This window comes from Brienomyrus brachyistius, unplaced genomic scaffold (genome assembly GCF_023856365.1).
Source record: "Brienomyrus brachyistius isolate T26 unplaced genomic scaffold, BBRACH_0.4 scaffold36, whole genome shotgun sequence".
NCBI classification, from domain to species: domain Eukaryota; kingdom Metazoa; phylum Chordata; class Actinopteri; order Osteoglossiformes; family Mormyridae; genus Brienomyrus; species Brienomyrus brachyistius.
In genome coordinates, this window is record NW_026042311.1 from 2,132,713 (window position 1) to 2,156,280 (window position 23,568).

At 42.9% G+C, this 23,568-nt stretch overlaps 1 protein-coding gene across 1 annotated transcript in view; it reads right to left on the reverse strand.

Annotated features, from left to right (window-relative positions):
- Positions 1-23,320, reverse strand: part of LOC125721948 (tripartite motif-containing protein 29-like) — a 234,386-nt gene extending 211,066 nt beyond the window's left edge. The window contains exons 1-5 of the mRNA XM_048998185.1: positions 22,915-23,320; positions 19,159-19,254; positions 18,352-18,585; positions 18,022-18,180; positions 17,493-17,552 (exon numbers count right to left, since the gene is read on the reverse strand). Coding sequence (XP_048854142.1) covers positions 17,523-17,552; positions 18,022-18,180; positions 18,352-18,585; positions 19,159-19,254; positions 22,915-23,292 — 897 coding nt within the window. The 5' untranslated portion in view covers positions 23,293-23,320 and the 3' untranslated portion in view covers positions 17,493-17,522. The remainder of the gene's footprint in view (positions 1-17,492; positions 17,553-18,021; positions 18,181-18,351; positions 18,586-19,158; positions 19,255-22,914) is intronic.
- Between the last annotated feature and the right edge of the window lie 248 nt (positions 23,321-23,568).

Sequence of the window (23,568 nt, forward strand, 5' to 3'; positions counted from 1 at the left end):
CCCCTCAGTTGATGGGATTTAGTCCATCACCCTGACTAAACTGTATAATGAGCAGTTGGGACTGTCAGTACATGGTTAGATCGTGTTTAATACAACAACTGGAATACTGCATACAAGGCACAAAAGCACTGTGGGGAATAGAGCATTATGGGAACAGTAGTCCTATTATTACACCTCCTCCTTTTAGCTTAAGTCAAATGTGCTGTGTACCTTTTGACATTAATTTCTATTACTGCTATCAACAACCTCCTTCTCTCTCTCTCTTCTACTGAACTTCCCTCTTTGTTCACAAGTCCATTCTGTCAGGTGGTTTTCCAGTCAACTTGACCTAGTAACAGTCCCTGTAGGCCAAAGATGACCTTTATCAGTCTCTACCACATATGGTCTAGGAGTATCTGCAGGTCTGACGACTCCCAGCAGTCCCTTCTGTGCTAATCCAAACTGTCTGACCAGATGTCAGTTCTGCGAGAGGTCTGGAGCGGAGTCTGCGGTTGTAGTGTTTTGCCTGCTGACGCCTTCTCTCCTCATCCTGCTTGCGAAAAACTTGCAGATCTGGCCATTTAGGACCCAGCTGTCCACCATCTGGCTAATCTGTGCTGTGATACCGGGCCACCATACTGACAGTGTAGCTCTGGCTCGGCATTTTGTAATTCCCTGATAGCCTTCATGCAGACGCTGAAGAACATCCGCTCTCAAGGGGGGAGGTATCACAAGTCCTTCTCCCTTCATGAGAAGGTCATGAACAAGGTGAAAATCCATTCTGTGCTGCCAGTATGGTTTAATGTCTGGATCTAACTTACATCTCTCTGGCCATTCTGTGAAACAGTGGTTTGTCACTTGTCTGCATACGTCGTCTTCTTTCTGCGCTGTCTTTATCTCCTCCAGCCTTTTGTCTCCACGTCTTTCTCTAGCTGAAGATGCCGTTCAATCAAAATGAATATTTTACTCACTTATCTTTTGGTCTTTTATGATTCCATGTGTACCACCTCCAAATAATTTTGAAGATTTGAATTTCATTGTATCCAAATTAATTTGGAACGGCAGACAACCCAGGAAACCCTTCTCAGTTTTACAGCGCACCAAATCAGACGGTGGCCTCGCCCTCCCTGATTTTAAGCTGTAGCATTGGGCATTTCAAATTAGGGCTATGCGCACTTGGACAGACGCAGGCAGTGTAGTGTCGTGGAGAGGTATTGAATCGGCTATAGTGCATCCCCACGGACTCCAGGACTTACCTTTCCCAGGGGTAGGTCTTCGTAAATCACGACACAAACTTGGTTGTATCTTTTCATCCACCTTAGCTGCATGGTACAACGCCGAAAAAGTAATAGGTCAACAATCTCCTTTATGGAACAATTTCCACTTTCTGTCAGACTATAAAGCTTTTGTTTGTCCCCCCTGGTCATCCAAGGGGGTTTTCACATTTTCTAATACGTTTGACATTCCAGGACATTCAAAAAGAATACAGTCTGCCTGGCTTCTCATTTTTCTTCTACCTCAGGCTACGATCCACAATGAAGGCCTATGCTGTGCCATGGAATTCTGTCTTAGATGATCACCCAATGTTTAGCTTTGTGACAACATTATTGTCCATAATGACAACAGAGGATAAAACTAGACAGGATACACAAAGCCCAGCAAACAAAATTTACTCAAAATAATACAGACTCCTGAGAAACAAATGCTGCTGTTTTACTTTGCCTTTCCACTAATACACATTAAACACCAAAAAATAAAAATTACAAGCGGTATTAAAAGGGAACCTTAAAACGGGAACAACTGCAAGTGGCTAGATTACCAAGCCCTCGCAAACTGCAGCGATGGAGATAACCACAACTTTGAAAAAGGAGATACTGGCACATGGAGATTCGCGTCACTGGTTACAGGGCGGTCCAACAGACAACTACAACTGGATCTTATATACGCACGCTGGCCATTAATCAATCAATTTAACAAAATCACGATACCTGAAGAGATCGCACCCTCCAGCTCCATCTCACTACAATAGTTACTACTCTCGCTGCTGAAGGGTTATACAAACAAGATTAATTCAGTGAGGAACCTCCCTCAAAGGTACAACGGCAAACACCCGCCTGCTTCAGATCACAGGCCCAAGTTCTGAATCACTATTCTACCAACACACAGGTAGAAGATGAAGAACTCTCCTCAAAGTAGTGCTGTCAGTTGGACCTTGTAACATGAATAATCATAGTGGAGAGTTACAATTTTATTATTTTAATGGGAAGATGTGAGATTTTTATTGGGGGGGGGGGGTCCCACTTTCAGAAACAGCCAGTGAGACTCGTTTACCTCAATCCTTCTGACCATGTGAGTCTCATTAATGAAACCGTATCTTAAGCCCAGCCGAAGCCCACCTCCCCAAGGGTACACTCTACTTTCCCAGAAAATGTCAAGATGGATTCAAATTCAACTCCCAAACCTACTGCCAGTTTTTAGAAGACACTTTCTTCAAGCAGTGGTACAGGAAACAGTCAGCATCTTTCAGCAGGACCATGATTTTTATGCAGGACAATGCTCCATCGCATGCATCGAAGTACTCCACTGCATGGCTAGCCAGTAAAGGCCTTAAGGATGACAGAATAATGACATAATCACCTGACATAATCCCTATTGAGAACTTGTGGGCCCTGCTTATATGGGAGATTTACAGTGAAGGAAAGCAGTACAGCTCTCTGAACAGTGTCTGGGAGGCTGTGGTTGCTGCTGCACAAAAAGTTTATCGTCAACAGATCAAAAAAATACCAGATTCCATGAATGGAAGACTTATTGCTGTTCAGCAGCCGGACTGCTTGGGGGAAGAAGCTATTGCACAGTCGTGCAGACCTGCTCCTGATGCTGCAGAATCTTCTTCCGGATGGAAGAGGGGTAGTAGACAGTTGGTGGGTGGGATGGTACCGGTCAGTCACAATGCTGGTGCCCTTACGGATGCAGCGGGAAGTGTAAGTGTCCTGCAGGCTGGGGAGGGAGCTGCCGATGATGCACTCAGCGGTCTGCACAGTCTTCTGAAGGGTCCGGACCGCTGAGCGCGTCATCAGCAGCTCTCTCTCCAGCCTGCAGGACACTCACACTTCCTGCTGCGTCCGTAAGGAGGTGGCTATATTGCTCACTAATTGATATTTCATGTCAGAAATGTTTATTTGAAAATTATGTGATGTTTGTTTATTATTCGCACTTTGAAAGATGATAATAAACAAGGGAGATGGGAAAATGTAGGTTTTTCATTTAGTTGCATAATAATTGTGCACACTAATAGTTGTGTAATAATTGTGCACACTAATAGTTGTGTAATAATTGTGCACACTAATAGTTGTGTAATAATTGTGCACACACGTGTTTTCCCCTGATAATGTTCACACTCACATTTCCTTTGCATAACATTCAGGCTTCAGGTTCATTAAGATTTTGGACTGACTGATGACACTATATTTGTTTTTTATTGAAATTAATCCCAAAAATACAACTCGCCTAATAATTGTGAACACAGTGTATTACATTGTGGGATCCAAATGTCCCCCACGATGAGATAAAAACCTTTTGCCATATAAGGACATTTTCACTCCCCACACCCCACAAACATAACCTCAATTTCATAAAAAATCTGTGAATAGAATCACAAAACTGGAAATACCTAAAATCTTGTATTTTGTTTGCTTACTTGTGGTTAAGGTTGGGGCTGGGTAGACTGTCATTGTTGGGATTAGAGTTTTCACAATCGAAACAAATCCCCACAAAGATATAATTACAAACCTCTGTGCGTGTGCGTGCGTGTTTGTGTGCGCATGTGTGTTTGTGTGTGTGCGCGTTAGCGTGCGTGTGTGCGTCTGTGTGTGTGTGCGTCTGTGTGTGTGTGCGCGTGTTAGCGTGCATGTGTGCGCCTCTGTGTGTGTGCGTCTGTGTGTGTGTGTGTGCGCGTTAGCGTGTGTGTGTGCGTCTGTGTGTGTGTGCGCGTGTTAGCGTGCATGTGTGCGCCTCTGTGTGTGTGCGTCTGTGTGTGTGTGCGCGTGTTAGCGTGCATGTGTGCGCCTCTGTGTGTGTGCGTGTTAGCGTGCATGTGTGCTCCTGTGTGTGTGCGTGTGTGTATACCTGGCTACAGAAGATGGATGGATGGACAGATGGAATTTGCAACCTTACTAAAGAGTAGCAGAAGCACTTCTGACACTTGAACCCTGATGATAAGTACAATTATTTATGTAAAAGTGCATCAGTTTTGTACTTAGTGGCATTTGCCAAACATGCTTGTAAAGGTGAATTCTGCCAGAGGTCAGTGCTGTGGGTTGGCGTTTGGCTCAGTGGCTTATATCACTATGCTCCTGTGACTAAGGCCCTTAACCCCAAACGCACCAGTGACTGCCTGCGTCTGCCTTCTCAAAGAAAATTTTTTTAATTGTTTGACCGTGGAATTTGAGCTTCGTGGGTCCAAACCTGCTTAGTCACACCGCCTTAAGTTTGCTGCTCAACTCGCCGCTTTCTCAATTGTAAGTCGCTTTGCAAAAAAATATCTCCAAAATAAAAGTAAATGCTCTTTTTTGCAGGAGAAAAAATTATCAACATGTGTTTTAAACGGTACAAAAGTGGGTCTGACTTTCATGCAGTTTCAACAAAACGTGGGTGGGGACAAGGGACGTCGCGATATAATGTGATCATACGATTACGTTTGCAGAAAAATAAAAGGACAGCGATAATGGTTCCCAGCAGCACAAACCAAAGACAATTGGATGAAAGCAGAGTGGAATATGGGAGTATGGTAGACGATCCTTTCATAGCATCCAGATTTCTTAATGTTTGCTAGGCTGAGTTTGTTGATATGGCGAGGAGCCCAGCACCAAATTACACAAGAAAATAAGCTGGAGGAAAGCAGCAGGCAAAAGCCTGACCCAGACGCAGCCCCGGTGCACGCCGGTTGGCGGCTGGGGAAACTTGCCGCGTATCGCCCCTACGGCGGCTGTTTCAGCTCACGGTAGGAAGCCGCCATCTAGTGGTCCGCTTTGGGAATTGCATGTAGCGCCAAAGTTCCTCGAAATTGGTACAGTATCATGGACCTAAAGACTCATTGAGGTTTCACTCAAAACACAATATTGTGCAGTTTGGGGATTTGCGTTGGTGTTTTTGGGCTCATCATCACAGGTCCTGAGGGCCCATACATGCTGGTGCTGAGCTCTGATACTGATATTCTTAAGTATTATTTTTAATAATTGATGCACTTGCACTCGATCTTTTATACAATGTTTTGTCGCTTTTAATCTTTCCAAGCACTTTGCATACCGGGGCGACGCCCAGCACCGTACAGTGTCAATCTGCTTCCTCATTTGTATGTCGTTTTGATAAAAGCTTCTGATAAATAAGTAAAATGTAAGTTAGTAAAAATGTATATACAACAGTAACTATGGTAGATTTCTCTCTGGTAGGTCTCTCTGACCTTACTGCCCTGGGAGAAAGCCCAGTGTAACATGGGCTAAAATGTAAATGTGTAGTTTTTTAGATCTTAATCTGAAAATCCGTTCTTCGTTTTCCCAGAAGGTGGCAGCACATGAACACTGCAAAACTGCAAGCTTGGCTTGTCGCTTTGTATACAATAGTGCGCTATCCGTATATTAAAAATACTACATAATTACATACATCAATCAATATCAAGAATAGAAAGATGCCCACACAATATACCAAAATCTTAAAATCCCCCTTGGCTGCATGTTACGCTGTAGTTTGGTCTGTCTAAGCTCCACACTTTCCCAGAATTACCCTGGACTGCTTCCAGTACGGAAGCCCAAAGAATCAGACACGAAGCTCACATAACTTGGCAAGAGGCCCCTGAATTACCTAAAGTGGATGGAGTTTTCACCTCGGCCCATGGGGATTCAGAGCAGACACAAATGAGCGCGAACCCATGTGTGATTTACAGTAAAAGGTGACTGAACACAATACACAGCCTCTGTAGTGTCTCCACTGTCCAGCAGGGGGTGCCACATGAAAGCTGCCCAGCAGGAGTAAACAGGTTTCCGGAGATGATGCATTGCAGTCCCACAGTCCTCTAGTCTTAAGTGCTCAAATTTTGTGGTCCCTCTATACCTTAGTCTCATAGTCCATAGTGCCCAATTCCCCTTTGCCCCACTTCCATGATCCACAAGTCCCTAGTCTCCTTGTTTCTTAGTCCCATGGTCCCTAACACTGTAGCCCCTTTTCCCCTGGTCCCCTATTCCCTTAGTCCCATAGTCTCCTAGTCCTGTGGCCCCTAATCCCATAGTCCACTACTCCTTAGTCCCCCAGTTCCTACTCCCTATTCACCTTGTATTAAGCAGGGAGCAGGATTCTGAGGCCATCTGATATGCTTTACAATGAAGCTGTGCTAAAACCAGTATATGCATGAGGGAGTTTGCCCTGCCCTGCACTAGACTGGCTGTTCCTGTAAATCACTTATATGGAAGTGCCTGTGGAACACAGATAAAATCCACATGTCTGAGGTGGCTGGCATCTGGTCTTTCTCATGTGTCAGGCCTGCGATGCAGCATTCAAACACATGGTCTCCTTTTACAGCCAGCAGGTTACGCAAACGTACCGCTCAATCGGGGCCATGTGGACAGCTGTCTGCCATCTCTGATTGGCCGTCGAGTCCACGGACCCCAAAAGTTAAACTGGACACTGGCAAGCGTGTCTGATTCATCAGATTCCCGTCTGCTGGGTTGGGCAGCATCACATTGAGGAAGAACCTCATTGTGTTTTCAGCTACCTGGCATTAGGAGCTGATTACTTCAAGTCATTAGGACTTTTTTCATAGAGATTCTCTAGCTGAACAAGTAGAGTGTTGCATTTATGATGCATTGGTCATGGGTTCAAATCCCCCAAGAATATGCATAAAACATAACCCTTCCCACTGCTGTAAGTCACTTTGGGTAAACAAATCTCGTAAATGCAAAAGTGTTTCTACAAGTGGTACAACAGCATACCCTACTGGTCAGATTAAAATGCTGTTTGGATATATTCCATTTCACAATGTGGCTTCTGATTATAACATCAATGTGTAATAGGAATTGATTGGAAACGTATTCACTACTTCTTTTACAAATGTATTTATCTGGACGAATTGGTCCAATTGGTCTCTCTGACCTTAGACCCCTGGGAGAAAAGCCTAATGTCCATGGGGTTAAATGTAAATGGATATTCTATGTTATGAGTAATATAATCTGGGTTAAGGACGACTCAGATGCAGTAGCTCTGGGAAAGACACAGGCTTTATTAAGGGAATACAGCAAACAGCACTTGGAAGAATGATGACGGAGCTGAGGAACCATGAGAGCAGGAACATTTATACACAGTAATCACCGACGGGAGAGAGGTGTAGGAGGCTAACAGACCAGGGTGGAGAACGTCAGCGATGGGATACAGCTGGGGAGGGTTAGGAGAGTTACAGAGGGCCATTAGTGACCCACTGAGCCGCCCCTCACAGGATTCTCATGGTTAAAACAGGACAACATGCCCAATACATTCAAAATGCACATGTGGAGGATTTCAGCCATATGGTTTTGAGTAACTTCTACACCCACGTACCATGTGTGAGATGGAGCCGGCCAGTTCCTCTTATGGTCCAATTCTGCTCATGCGTTACTAAGATTATGGTACTTAGGTCCTCCATCCATCAGATCCTCTTCTCACTGTGGTCATGCTCATCCACTCTGGACACTGTAGGCTTGGTAAAAGACTCTCATCTCTGTATCCTTGGTAGCGAAACAAAAAGGGGGTTTGCTGAACTAGATGGGCTGAGACTGGAAACAAAGAGGATTGTGAGGGATCACAAATGGGAGGACTGGCAACCGGGAAGGTCACAGGCAACAGGAAGGTTTAACATCAATGACCGGACTGGGGCTGACGAGACAAATAGATACTTAAATGCAAAGACTAACGAGGGGCAACAAGCAACAGGCATGAACCATGAGGGTCACGCTAGTGAGGAGACAGGAGGGTCAGGCAGGTGTGATGGGTAGGACATGACAGTGGTCATGTGACACGGGCTGTTACTGTCACCATGAGGAAGCGCAGGAATGTAAACAGCTTGGAAAAGGCAGCTGGTGTTTTTCTCCTTTATTTCTGTGTGAGCCTATAGTGGGTCCCGTGTTGGATGGGATCCTGTCTCTACTGCGTGTCAGTCGTAAGCAGATCACACTTCTTACCGTTAGGGTGATGCCTGTGGTTTACAGTGGCTTGCAAAAGTATTCGGCCCCCTTGAACTTTTCCACATTTTGTCACATTACAGCCACAAACATGAATCAATTTTATTGGAATTCCACGTGAAAGACCAATACAAAGTGGTGTACACGTGAGAAATGGAACGAAAATCATACATGATTCCAAACATTTTTTACAAATAAATAACTGCAAAGTGGGGTGTGCGTAATTATTCAGCCCCCTTTGGTCTGAGTGCAGTCAGTTGCCCATAGACATTGCCTGATGAGTGCTAATGACTAAATAGAGTGCACCTGTGTGTAATCTAATGTCAGTACAAATACAGCTGCTCTGTGACGGCCTCAGAGGTTGTCTAAGAGAATATTGGGAGCAACAACACCATGAAGTCCAAAGAACATACCAGACAGGCCAGGGATAAAGTTATTGAGAAATTTAAAGCAGGCTTAGGCTACAAAAAGATTTCCAAAGCCTTGAACATCCCACGGAGCACTGTTCAAGCGATCATTCAGAAATGGAAGGAGTATGGCACAACTGTAAACCTACCAAGACAAGGCCGTCCACCTGAACTCACAGGCCGAACAAGGAGAGCGCTGATCAGAAATGCAGCCAAGAGGCCCATGGTGACTCTGGACGAGCTGCAGAGATCTACAGCTCAGGTGGGGGAATCTGTCCATAGGACAACTATTAGTCGTGCACTGCACACAGTTGGCCTTTATGGAAGAGTGGACAAAATGTGGAAAAGTTCAAGGGGGCTGAATACTTTTGCAAACCACTGTATGTCATTGCCCAGAGTTACTTGGATTTGCTGGAAACTTGACTGTGACACAAACACAATAACCTGTAGCAGGACTTGTAGTCTTTCAGGCACTCGGCCCCAGATTTTTAATTACTTTGACTTTATATCTGAATCCGAATGTGGCCATTAGCAATTTCATATATATATATATATATATTTAGGACGCTAATTGTCGCACTGCCTTTATTGTTATTTATTCTATTCTACTACCTTTATTGGCCCTACTACTCCATTTCATTGTACTCATACACAATGACAGTAAAGTTGACTTTGACTTATGAAGTGAGAAGGCCATGGATAGAGAAGTTGTGCTGATGCTAACTGTGACTACGGCAGTCAGATTTATTGGATCCAGCTGATGGGTTCCACAAGTCCCCACGTGATCTGAGCCACAGATACAGCTAAACTGTCTGACAACAAGCCAGTGAAGTCAAACAGCCTGCAGGGCCAGTCACCCCATCTGGGCGCAGGAGCCCAAAACAGAACAAAGGCTTTTGTTTTCTGACTTAGACTCACAATTGGGCAAATAGTGATAAATCAGCCGCCCCCTGAGAGTTGCCCCAAAACACATCATTTTAGTTCACTGTCTTTCACACGTTGTTCTGTTGATCATGTCCCCAAGAGGGAAGCCAGACTTTCGCAGAATGGCAGCTGCTCACTGTAACATGCATTAAGAGACTGAAAAGTGCAGGTGAACATCCTGCCTGGACGCTGGCCACTGCGATGGTGAACATGAATAGGGTGAATGGAACAATATATGTGGACTTTCATGGAATATAAACTGTGAATCGCCCATCTATACAGCAAACCCCACTATAACAGTAATACCACCCAGTCCACCCGCCTGCATCCTGAAATATCACCTGAAATATCAGGCGAAACATCAACACAAACAGATGGCTTCCATATTAATGCAATGGGAGCAGAAACAGCTGTGGGCTGGCCATATATATAACTGCACACATAATATATATATATATATATATATATATATATATATATATATATATATATATATATATATATATATATATATATATAAAACTGCACACATAATAAATATATATATATATAACTGCACACATAATATATATATATATATATATATAACTGCACACATTATATATATATATATATATTAGGCAGTCACATAAACTTTTAAAATGATCTCCATGTTGATTTAAACCTATGATATTATGTCTGTCAAACTGTTTGCCCTTAACCGTTTCAAAATCTCTCCTAAAGTCATCCCAGTATTGGCAGTATTTTCAATATATTCATGTATTTTTTGACATGACCACTAGCTCACCTCATATAGCTAATCAGTACCTCAGTGACTTTATAAAACTAGTTTCATTAATTAATTAAGTGAGCTGGTGGTGAAATTTAACAAATACATGAAATGGCTGAGGTGAACCTGAGGAGAGGTGTAGGAACCATATTGGTGTTCATCTAGCCATCCAACAAGATATCAGTAACTTTTTGGAGAACATAAGAAATTCCTTTTAGTTATTTTTGTTTTACTCATAATTTGCACATGTTCTAATATTAAAATTTGTTTTTAATACTGAGAAAATATAAATTTACTACCCAGATAAATAGCTTTAAACATTTCCTATGACTCCCTAAGACTTTTGCACAGTACTGTATATATCTCAGGATTCCTAATGAAACAGGATTTATGTGTTTTTTTTCTGGTAATTGGTAATCACCTACACTACTTCATTGATGATCAGGTGCCTTTCTGTTGTTGTTGTACTAACGTGACTTATTAAGATTTTATGTTATTTATGTTTACTTAGTTAATATATGATTAATTTGATTATGTTATTATCTTTACTAAGTTACCTCAGGACCGCTGTAGGTTTTGAGTTAATAAACTGTCTGCCGTCTGCCGCCCCCTGCTGGCCAAAGCATCGCCGCTGCGATATCAGGCTGCTGCGCTCAGTGAGCAGAGAGCGCGGATTAAGTCTGTTACTCAGTTACGTTCTGGGCCGCGCAGAACCGGGACATTAATGGGATAGAATAGGAAGCCTTTATTGTCAGTGTACAGGTAGCAAATACAATATATAGACAGAAATATAAAATATACATATAGAGGGGAGGGGAAAAGCTCCCCCCACTCATCAGGCTTAGATTTCATTACATTTTATTTTATTCAGAATCAGAATTCACTCCATTGGTACAACTGCATGTACTATGAATTTGTTTTGGCAGTTTTGGTGCATTTACAGACAACATAGAACATAAGTCAGAGAAAAAAAGTCATTTTGTATGTTTGTTCAGCTTACAGAACCCAATTATTAACATACGTCACACTTCAGACAGAGTAAAAAAGGGTTATACTGGTTATAAAGCAGAGATTTTACCTTTTTGCCACGGAGAAGCAGCGACATGTGAGACTCTGATAAGGTAAAAATGATTCCTCCAGCACACAGTGAGCTATCCCAGCATGCACAGCGACACGGGGGAGTTTGCCCCCCCCCCCATGTCACCTTCCTGTCCCCCCCTGACAGAGACACTTCTCTGTTTGCAGTGTTGGGGTCCAGCGTCAGCTGGCAGGAGCCTGTAGGCAAGAGGAAGAGCGATTGATCCCATGACGAAGCCCAGCATCTCCATCATTATCACTGTCACACCTCACACACTCACTCACACAGAACTCGCTCCAATACACACATTTTATTCCCAATATACTCATGTAGCCGCCCGAGTCTGCGGCGCTCCGGCTGCCCCCTGCGCTGTGAGACACGCCGCGCTGAGAGACTCGCTGGGGCCGAACTGCACTTTAGCCTGCGCTCTATTATTCTGTACGATACATAAAATATAAAAAGTCAAATATGTGAATTACCTCAGGAAATGTTGGTCGCCCGCGCGACGCCGGCGGGAAGACGCGCGTGTTAAACTAATAGGCTTAATTACAGGTAAATAAAATTACAAACAGCATTCATCAAACATATTAACCATAAAATTACACAACAAAGATTACCACTAAAAGTGAGTTTGTCTTTAGGTCACAATATGAACTTTTAATCCACTTTGGACACACACCTCTCTCCAGCAGCGCGCCGACTCGACGCTCCCAACGCGGACGCATCTAGGCTGGTTCTCCGCAAAGCGCAGCACTCGCGTATTACACCGCGTATGCGTACATGGAAACGTTCATATTTCTCTGGTCAAGCTGTGTACTTTGCACATGCGCACGTGTCCTATTTAAGTATTAGTAGTAATTCTGATATTCCCTGCACACGTACCACAGCCGCGAGGTCTGTGTATGTTTCCCTACGTTTTACAAATTCAGAGCGGCAGTTCACGGGGCTGCCAGCTTTGATCAACTGGCTGGTGTGAGATTTTCAATTTGGTCAACAAGTCTGCACACATATGCATACGCATTTATATGTATGCAACAGTTCTATTACCGTGCAAATTGGCTGTAGGGTTTGCAAACTACCCCAATCCTCATCAAAATCATCTATGTTGGCGTTTAAAGACAAATTTGGAGTGCGGCAGGCGGTCGTCCGCGGAGGAGTAAAATGCATCATAAAAGTCTATACAAACACGTCCGCTTATACGCGCGCGGAGAGGTACCAGTCTGGCCGCCACGTGTTTTCTGTGTTGATTCCGGCTTCGTCTGTGCACTTACATGAGGATAACAAGACGCATGCGCGACGTGCAGTGCCACCAGAAATTGGCGTGGCAGTATGGTCACGTTTTGTCACGGAACATTGTCTTTACTAACGGTACAGATCGTATTAAAGTAGCATCTGATTTTTTTAAGAATGAGTGTCCAGAAGAGCTGTATATTTTCACAGACAAGAAAAGAAAAATTCCGAACACTGTGTTCTTTGTACAGCATCTTCAAAATTTAATGGCAGTATAAGTTTCTAAGAAAGCAGTGTCATGCGTACAAGGTACAATGAAATTCTAACCTGAAATTCTTACTTGCCTACTTTCATGAGCAGCATTATTTTTCATACAGTTCCATCCATCCATCGATTTTTCTGACACTTATCTAATATATAACATATAATCTATTTGTGTGTGTGTGTGTGTGCGGTTATATATATTATATATATATCCATCCATTTTCCAAACCGCTTATCCTACTGGGTCGCGGGGGGTCCGGAGCCTATCCCGGAAGCAATGGGCACGAGGCAGGGAACAACCCAGGATGGGGGGCCAGCCCATCGCAGGGCACACTCACACACCAGTCACTCACACATGCACACCTATGGGCAATTTAGTAACTCCAACTAGCCTCAGCGTGTCTTTGGACTGTGGGGGGAAACCGGAGTACCCGGAGGAAACCCCACGACGACATGGGGAGAACATGCAATCTTTGTCATCGTCTACTGGATATAAAATATCTTCAAACTGGATAATAAACAGATCAATCTTGAGAAATAAAGTAGCTATTTTAAATATAGAATAATTAACTGACTTACACTGGAACAGACCCAATACAGAAAAAAGTATTGCAATAATAACATCATGTAGCAAAATTTGTCAGAAGGTTTAGTAGTGACTTGGCTCGAATCGGAAGAGATGAAGAAAACAAAATTATAAATGAGATTTACTGCTTTAACCTGCAAACCAGTCATTCGTCTTACTGATACAGAAAAAATTGTAGGAGGTGACTTACAGAATAAATTGTATGATTATATATAAACATAAGGCAGAAGGAGCCTTTGTTAGATTGTGGCAAAAATGGCTTGAACAAGGTGAGCAGAACTCAGCCTATTTCTTTAGGCTAGAAAGTCAGCAAGCCTATCATCAAGCTAATCATGACTATGTATAGTTATTGCAGTCACTGGATGATTAAATAAATCCAGACAGTAGTAAAACTGCATATAGTTCACAGTACATGGTAAACAAACCAAGTCGGCTTGCAGCTCTAATCAAAGCGTGTTCTTCAGAGCGCCATCTTGACTCCTTCGTCCTTGTACAACATTTAATGCCACAACCTCATACTAACAAGTGAGACTGGAAACGAAGGAACCGACCAAGATGGTTTTCTCGCACTGCCCCGCGGTGGACATGACCTTCAGTCCTCCAGATAGATGTAAACTACGCACGCAAGTGTAGTCGTGTCGTGTGAAGTCATGGCCCTAAAGCACAGACTTAGGAGATGTTCAGTGTCACAGCCAGTTTGGGTAAGACTGCAGGTGCCGTCTTAGGACGATATTAATGAATCTGAAAAAAAGTACAGTCAGCGAATGCACAAAAAGGGCAAATGTGAGGGAAGGAAGCCCCCCCCCCCCCGAACCTCACTGCTCATAGACAGCTCACACAAGATAAGGATGCAGATAAAGGGCTTTGATGAGCTGTTACTGAGTGATACCAAACGTTCCTGCTACCCAAACAAAGCGAGGGCAGTTTCCCAGCTTTCAGCATTACAGTGCATGATGACATCTAGGACAGGGGGCCCTTACCCCACCGCCTGCCGCTTAATTGGTTTGGATCCCCTGCTGTAGCTACAGTCCACACTAGGCAGTGAGGAGCAGCCCCAGTGTCAGCCATTCCTGCTCTGACTGACTTCAGGGGGAACAAAGTGCATCAAAGCCCACAGCTACTCTCTCTCATCTGACTCCAGTTGTGTGTCACCTACACACTGGGTCAGACAATGTGTTTAATACATTAAACTGATCTTTACTGAATATCAGGTCTGTGGCTGGAAAATCATTATTAATGACTGATTTTAATATCAGGATAAACCTTGATTTTTATGCTTTAAACTGAAATGGGGTCAAATGAAAACTATGCAGCAGCCCTGATCAAACCAGCTACTCCTACCTGCCCTTTATCAGTGAGACTAGAGCACTTAGGGAAGGAGGTGGAGCCGCTGCCTTATTTAATGGGTTTGAATTATTTTTACAAGTCAGGCACTACTTTCTGTCAGAAGGGTAATTATGAATCTGAATGAACAGAAATTACATATGGAGTTCCTCAAGGGTCCGTTATTGGCAGTGGGCAGTGGTGGCTTAATGGTTAGGGATGCGCACTAGTAATTGAGAGATTGTTGGATTGAATTCCCGACCAGCAAGGCACCGCTGAGGGACCCTAAGCAAAACACTGCTCTCAGGGTGCTGAATTAGCTGCCCCTTGCTATGTCGCGATGTCACATATGGGTTAAAAGCAGAGGACACATTTCGGTGTTGTGCACTGTGTGCTGTGGTGTGTCAACACTGATCACCAATTAGAATTATAATCCTCACTGAGCCTCTTTGTTCAACATCTACATGCTTCCATTTGCTCAGATTACGGAACACTATAAAATCTCTGTAACACTTAAGGCCATGTTGTTAGTAATTAAAAAAAAATCACAACAAATAATAATCCATTCTTATGCATTATAATCATGGCTTTAAATATTTATCAAAAGGCATAACACATTATAGGCATGCTTATTATGCATAATGAATGATGTATGAAGCTTTCATCTTTAGTGCCCTATAAATACCTTCATAATGCATTATAATGATCGGTATAAGCATTAAGGATGCTTTGTATTGCATTATGAAGGTATCTATAGTGCCTTATAGCTGAGTGTGTCATAAAGCATTCATAAAGCGTTATAATGGTGGATATAATGTGTTATGCTTTTTTATAAATATTTATAGCTGTGTTTATAATGCTTTATGAGTGCAGTATAATTAAGCAATAACATATAAGAAGATACTCCGGTATATCATGGCTGTGATTCGGTCAAAGGCTATAGGCCACCACAAAAAAAAAAAAAAGTTCTCATAACATCAGTGCAAGTGGGAGGGGCCATCGTGTCCAAACCGTCCGCATACCTGGATAATTCAGTCAATCACCAATATAGTTTTGTCTAATATTTCCGGTGCCAGCAGTAAAACAACTAGCCAGCTTATTATCGGAGTAACTTTGCATTATAAATGAAAACCAGGTCTAATAAATAAAATAGTGGCACTTGAGTGGCGAAGAGATCATGAGGCAGATTGCAAAGTTCAGTTATTGGCATCTTTAATAGCGCGATCGGTAAGAGGACAGTTGGCAGCTTATAAAAACTTACTCTGGAACAGATAAGAACAAATCCAACAAAACGGAATACATATGAACCTTTACTCTCACTGTCACCTATGTTCATTTTTTAAACTGGTGGAAATGCAGGCAGGTTCTGAAAAGGCATCAAGTGACAACCAGCCCAGCACCGGCTCCATGTTGGTGGAAATGAGGCATCAGTACAGTGTTCCCAGGTCCAGCCCAAGGTCTGCTTAAGATCCACCCAACAGAAGCTGAAACTAGCACAATAAGAGAGAGAGAAGGATTTCTCTCTAAACCAGATACGGAAAAGCTTGTTCATGTGTTTATTTCCAGCAGGCTAGACTATTGAAATGGTGTCTTTGCAGGTCTTGGTAATAAATCAGTCAGACAGCTGCAGCTCATCCAGGATGCTGCCACCAGAGTCCTCACTAACACCAAGGAAGTGGAGCATATCACACAGCTCCTTAATCACTGCACTGGCTTCCTGAGCATCATAGGATTAATAATTAAATATTACTTGTCTACAAGGCACTAAATGGCACTAACTTCCTTGAACCTTGTGAAGCATCCAGACCCCTGAAAGTTTACTCAGTGTCCCAGAATGAAGACCAAACAGGCTGAAGCAGCTTTTAGTCTCTATGCTCCCTGTCTTTGGAACAAGCTTCCTGAAGACCTGAGGTCTGCTAACACTGTCGGCTCATTATAATCAGGGCTTAAAACGTTACTGTTTGCTGCAGGTTCTCAATAAATTAAATCAGCAGGAGTTGAGTCATACGCTGCCTCTACAATGTCACTTCTTTTAAGTTAACTGTTTGTTTTTTGGGCTTTTAGACTTTAAAATTGTCTTTTAAATTGACAATTGTCACGATCTCGCTGGACGCGGGTAATCGCACAGGTGGGCGAGCAAGCGGAAAGCAGGCAGGATTCAGGGTATACGGGGGTTTAATGGGGAGACTCAGGACTGAAAACATCTGACGCCGACTAACATCTATGACTGACAAGGGAAACAGGTAAGACCAGGACTTAAATAGGACGGGACTAATCAAAGTAAGTGGACAAAGCTGGAGACGATCAGGGAAGCACAAGTGGGTAATCAGGGGGCGTGGCACACACGAGAAGTGGACGAGCCGGGCAAGACAACAATGAACGTGTTTGTAAGTCCCACACCAAAGTTCTGAAGTACCGAAAAAGTATCGCAGTTGCAGTGGTGCTTTTTGGTACTGGAACTTCTGGTACTGGTACTCGACTGGAAGTTAATGGAAAAGGGAAAGAACCAAAAGTACCGAACCTGGTGCAGTGGAAAAGCACCCTGAATAAACTTGCCTTACTTAGCAATGGGATTCAAAGTCCACCGAAATAAAAAGCTCATGTAAATGTGAAAGACCAGGAGGCAGCGGGAGAGAGAAAGAGAAGCTCCACTAGCAGTAGAAAATGAAACACAATAAAACACACTCCACCTCATACAGGGAGAGAGAAGCGAGTGTGTGAACAGACTCACAGTGTAAGAATTCTGCTCTGGTCCTGGGCACTAATACCAGTAGGACGGTGTCTTTGGTAACTAGAAGGAGACAGAGAGAAACAGGGATGTGAGTAAAAGGAATTTACTTGTGGGAGATGGACTTCATTCACTGTGGAGATAACAGCAGTGGGGTATTATCATTATGAGGGACAATAACAGGCATTTTAACAAATGGCAAATCATGCTAAGTGACACATAATACAGATTTTTGGTTTCTGTAATGTAGAAGAAACATGTTTCATGTGATCTGGGTTTTGCAGCCAGTAGAATGTGAAGCTCTTTCACCAGTTATCACAAAGATTTAAACTTATTGTAAACAAACTGACTTGGTCACACAAATGTGAGGCTGACTGTACTGCATACTCTCTCTGCAGCTGTTCAACCCCAGGTGTGAGACCCTTCAGCCAATCAGTCCTCTAATTAGTAATCCAGCAAAAGCAGCCCTTTCTGGGTAAGATTGGCCAGCCCTGGTCTATATTAACATGAACAGACTAGAAAATGTATTAACCTGGTGATGGATCTCTGCCATTTTCATTCTGCAAACATTCTCCAGTTGATCTTTCAGCTCAGAAACTGCCTTCCTCAAATTCCCAAAATCAGATCTGGGACTGACAGAGATTCTGGGTCCAAATCCAGCTTCAGGAGTGACAGGAAGAGCCTGGCGCCTCTACAGACACACAGTCTGATTAAACAGCTTCATCAACACAAATGTGTATTGCAATCTAATTAACAGAACCTTTAACATCTGACCAATGACAGACTAGTTGAAATACAAATGACAATATGCATTCATTTGAATACTCTGGTTTTCTTATTGCCAAAGTAGCTGTTCTGTTACCTGGAGGAAATGGATGTGATCTTCTGTGTGTGAAAGCTGCTCCAGCTCAGAGTGTCTCCTCTTCAGTTCATCGATCTCCTGCTTCAGTCTGTCCATGTCTCCTTCAGCCTGACTCACTGCAGCCTTCTCCTGATCTCTGATCAGCTTTGTCACCTCAGAGCGTCTTCTCTCAATGGAGCGGATCATCTCAGTGAAGATCCTCTCGCTGTCCTCCACTGCTGACTGTGCTGAGCTCTGTTGGTGACACAGGGAGCAGAGGACAGTAAATTACAATTGGCCCCTTTTGAGACTCCAGAGAGCCTCATTGTACAAAAGAGATGTGAGCTGACAGGAGGTATAAAAACAGCACAGGGCTGAGGTTTGGAGCGTCACCATGCTGGACGCCTCAGGTGCTGAAACCCAGCCAGCACTGATTGGAAATGATCCCTCATTAAGCTCATACACTGTCAGCTGCAGGGATTTGGCAGAGACTGGTGGCTGTATGGGGCAGGTTGGTTGTCACCATTAGGTCTCAGTTTAATAGGTGACTTTTTTAGTGTTTATTTGCATTATGCTGGGTTATGAAAAGTTTCATTTTTCTCAAATAGGCCTTTTATGGTATTTTTTTAAATAAATAAACTACTACTGCTGCAACACTTGGTTAAACTCTGTAATCCAGCAACTTTATCCCACTGACCCAGAATAAACCACAGCAGCATTAATTTGATTAATCCGCGCAAGTCTGTAAATCTACAATCTGTTGAATCTGAGAGAAGATTCATTATGATCACAAGCCAGCTGTTATCTTCTCCTCAGGTTCATACTCACAGTGATTGAGGCCACAGCCTCTCTCAGCTCCTGCAGCTCCTTCTCTCTCATCTGAATTCTCTGCTGAAATTCCCTCTGTATTTCACCCATTTGTTTCTACAGATAGGAAACAAGATGACAAAACAAGTTTGTTTCATTAGCTGAGATTACATTCATTTATCATCCTGTCCAGGGTGGACCCCAGCCTTGGGCCCTATGCTGCCTGGGAAAAGCTCCAGGCACTCCCCCTGACCCTGACCTGGATTACCGGATAGGAGATGGATGGATGGATGGATGGATGGATGGATGGATATTCATTAATGATTTATTGACTGTAGGTAGGATTCAATGGACATAGACCCTTTGGTCCTGTTTCCACCTGGTATTAACATGCGTCCTGGGTGATCCAATCACAAGTGGACAGCGCTAATTACCCAGGACGCATTGAAGATGCATTGAGATCCGATCACTCAAACCACATTGGGAGGTGGTCTGGGCTGCATATGGCCACATTCTTATAGCAATGTGAAGGCGAATGTGTCCTGGGCTGCACTGCAGGACCGGCTACTCAACTGACGTCCTATTAGATTGATGTCAGATCGCATGTCAGTTGATAATGGGCCACTGTGTATAAACTGCACTGTGAACAACAACAATGCATCTTTTCTCCTGCGACCCTAAAAACTCTGAATCTGCAGGGAAGTTGGTTTAATATTGGACTGTTTGACCCATTCATATGGAAACTGTGACAAAGTCTGCATCACTGATGTTCCACGCAAATTCAGAAAGGAAAATGTGTAAAAGGGGATTCATTAAAGATTCTTCAGAATTTGAACATATCATATATTTAATGTGCATGTTGGGGCGCAGCCTGGTGCAGGCAGGGAAACAAGGTGAGGATCCACTTAAAAGCTCCAAGACAAAGGGATTTAAGGAGACTGAACCAAACTGGAAAGACACACAATAAAGGAACAATAAGGGGTCAAAACTCACCAGGGAAAAAGTAGCTAAGAAAATGACACGTAGACTAACAGAGGGAATGGGGCAGCTAGTGATGTTAAGCTTGACAATAAAAAAGCGATTCACTACATTCTGAAGCACAGCTTCAGTTTCCTTCGTTCCACCCTGAACACGTGACCATGGTCATCTGAAGCTTCATTCTGCACTCAACCATGTGACTGCTTTGGAAACTGAAAATGTGGCACAATCCTCATTACCGGTTTCAAACCTGTTGTACAGCACATATTTCGGCGTACACACACACTGCAGCGTAAGTTTTAATCATCATAATAATTTAATAATAATTCATTTTCAATAATTAATTTAATAATAATAATTGTATGAATAATAATAATAATTGTATGAATACATAATATCAGATTTGGGTCAGGGTATTACCCAATAATCTGTATAATTTTCCCAGTATAGAGACCAAGAAACAAATGATTGATGAAGCTTTGGTCAATATGCACAACCCTTCACCATAGTGGATAACGCAGGATTTAGGGAGGTTGTGGGGATCCTGGATCCAACCTACATTCTCCCATCCAGGCAAACATGAAAGGGTTTGGTGACAGAAACATTTAAGATAGAAAAAGTGAAAGCAAAGGAAGAGGTGAGAAAGGCCAAAGCAGTAAGACTAACATCTGACATGTGGACATTCATACATATGGAAGCTTATTTAGCAGTCAAATGCCATTTTATAAATGATAAGACTGAGCTGTCGACCGTATTATTGGGAGCAGGAAAATTCCCAGAGTCTCATTCTGCAGAAAACATGGCTGCAGTCGAGGCAGCCTGATGGAGGAGTGGGGAATACAGAATAAAGTCCGATGGCTCACACTGACGCTGCACAAAATGTGATTGTCTGTGTCAGACACACAACCTGCATTGCAGGTTTCTGTAGCCAATCTAATGCTCAAGCTGCTGTAGCGAACTAACAAAGACAGATGTGAGACAATTAACCAATAACAACAGTGCAGGGAAAACAGGCAACAAGTGCAGTAACTTATATTAATGAACACAAGACTAGGAAAACTCCCACAAACACTGAAAGTAAGAAACACACACAAGGAATTCAATACTTAGAAAGTACAGAAACATGTGGAACATAATAAAACAAGGCACAAGCTTCACAAGCAGAACAGAGAACTAACAAACACTGGGAAGAATAGAAAAGCAATAATTAAATGAAAGAGGTGAGGTTGGTTCCTGACCTGCCTCAAACCCATAACCAGCTGGTCCCAGCCTCTGTGTCACACACTCATCCCATTGAGTCAAATGCAGCCATGTGGGGAAAAGGAAGAACACACTAGGGCCAAAGACGATGAGAGGACAAAGGGGATGGACAGCGATGGCTGCTGGCCACACGGGGAAGAGACAGAAGGACAGGCACTGAGACGAAGCTTCATTATTTATGTCAAAGCTGCTCCACGCGTTATTAATATTAGTGAAATGTGCCGGTAAAAATGACATGAAGGTAAAATTAAAGCATGTAGGTAAGAATGTGTGTTCAGTAGCCAAGAAAATGGATGTGTGAATAGAAACATATAATAACAGTGTAATTGTTTATATCGTTTTATATTGGGCTGTCCGGGGGCTTGAATTCCTGGTTAGATATTCAGTCCCACTCCAGCCCTGACTACTTTTACTTCATTTGTTCCAAGTCAGACATAATTCAGCATATCAGACAAAACAATGAACCTCTTTGTTAATATTTTCATAAATTTTGAGCTTCACTGGTTATCATTGAAAGCCAAAATATTATCCTATGGCAACCAACACAATGCATTAAAGGCTGAGCCCTTTACCCTTGAATAGAAAAGTATTAATCTACGTACATCTTAGTACCGAAAGACCTTTTATAACATGTACATTTGTACTGTGTTGATGTAGGTAAGGTAAGGTACGGAGGTAAGGAGCACACACTGAGTACAGTGCCTTACCGCACCCACCACACGACGAACCACCTCAGGGATGAGAACCTGAGTGCAGCCGTACAGTGGGTGACACCTCAGCACCACACCAGTCCCAATGGAACAGTGTGAGTTTTATCCGGTGGCTGCAGTGCCAATCCTGCAAAACACCTCCTGATGCAGTATAAATATGCATGTGGATAATGTGAAAAGTTAAACTTTATTGTGAAAATAATATTTTATAATAATGATTGTCTAATGAAAATCGCAACATTATTACAAAACAATAAATTGTAAAATTTAAAAATTATACATAGAAGACAAGTGTTATGAAATATAATTTTATGAAATTCATGAAATTTTATGAAATTATTTAAAAATAAAAGGATACATTATTGAAATATTTATCATTGTATTTATATTTTTTGATATACTTATTATTTTATTTTGAGTGTCATGGTGTCCCGTACAAACATCTTCGGCGGGCACGGCCTTACTGTACTGTGGCTCTAGTGAGTTCTTCTGTACTATGAAGGGTTACTGGCTTCTCGGGGTAACTTGTCGGATGTAAGGTACCACAGTTTAAATGGACTTCATATTCGTTTACTTACATTTTGCCCAGTCTACCTTAAATCCGACAAGCTAGTAACCCCGCTAGTAAGACCGGACAAGTAGGTCATGACAACTTTACCGAACCAGACTTGATCTGAGTGTTTCGTAGCAATTACACTAACAAGTGTTAAGACAAAATCCATTTATTTAAAATTAACTTTTAGATAATAACAATAATTGATACTTTCACTGATCCCTTTGGGGAAATTCTTTTAGATAGAAAGGGGAAATTCTTTTAAATTAGCCTGACCTGTATCTCCGCCCTTCCTGTAGCACCTGAGACTGTATCATGGCCTCTGTGTTCATCCATCGTACAGAGATAACAGATACACTGCTGGTCGGTACGGCAGTAGACCTCCATGGGTTTGTCATGGTGGGAACAGACCTTGTCCTTCAGATGGCCGATGGCATCAATGAGCTTGTGCTGTTTTGCATGGTGGAGTTTGTTGTGAAGCTGCAGGTCAGTTTCACAGTAGGAGGCCAGACACACCAGGCAGGACTTGACAGCTTTGTGTTTTCTCCCAGTACAGACATCACACTCCACATCTCCAGGTCCAGCATACTGGTCAGCAGGAGCAGCTGCTTGTAGTCCAGTCTTCTTCAGTTTCTCCACCACTTCAGCCAGCATGGTGTTTCTGCCCAGAACAGGTCTGGGTATGAAGGTCTGTCTGCACTGGGTGCAGCTGTAAACTCCAACATGATCTTCCTGATCCCAGCAGCTCTTAATGCAGCTCATACAGTAACTGTGTCCACAGGGAATAGTTACTGGATCCTTTAGTAGATCTAGACAGATTGCAAAACTTAACTCATTTACATCCACTGCAACTCTGGCTTCTGCCATTTTACCACGAACACTGATAGGATTCAGTCTCGTTTTCTCTCACAGTCGTTTGTGTGTGACAGT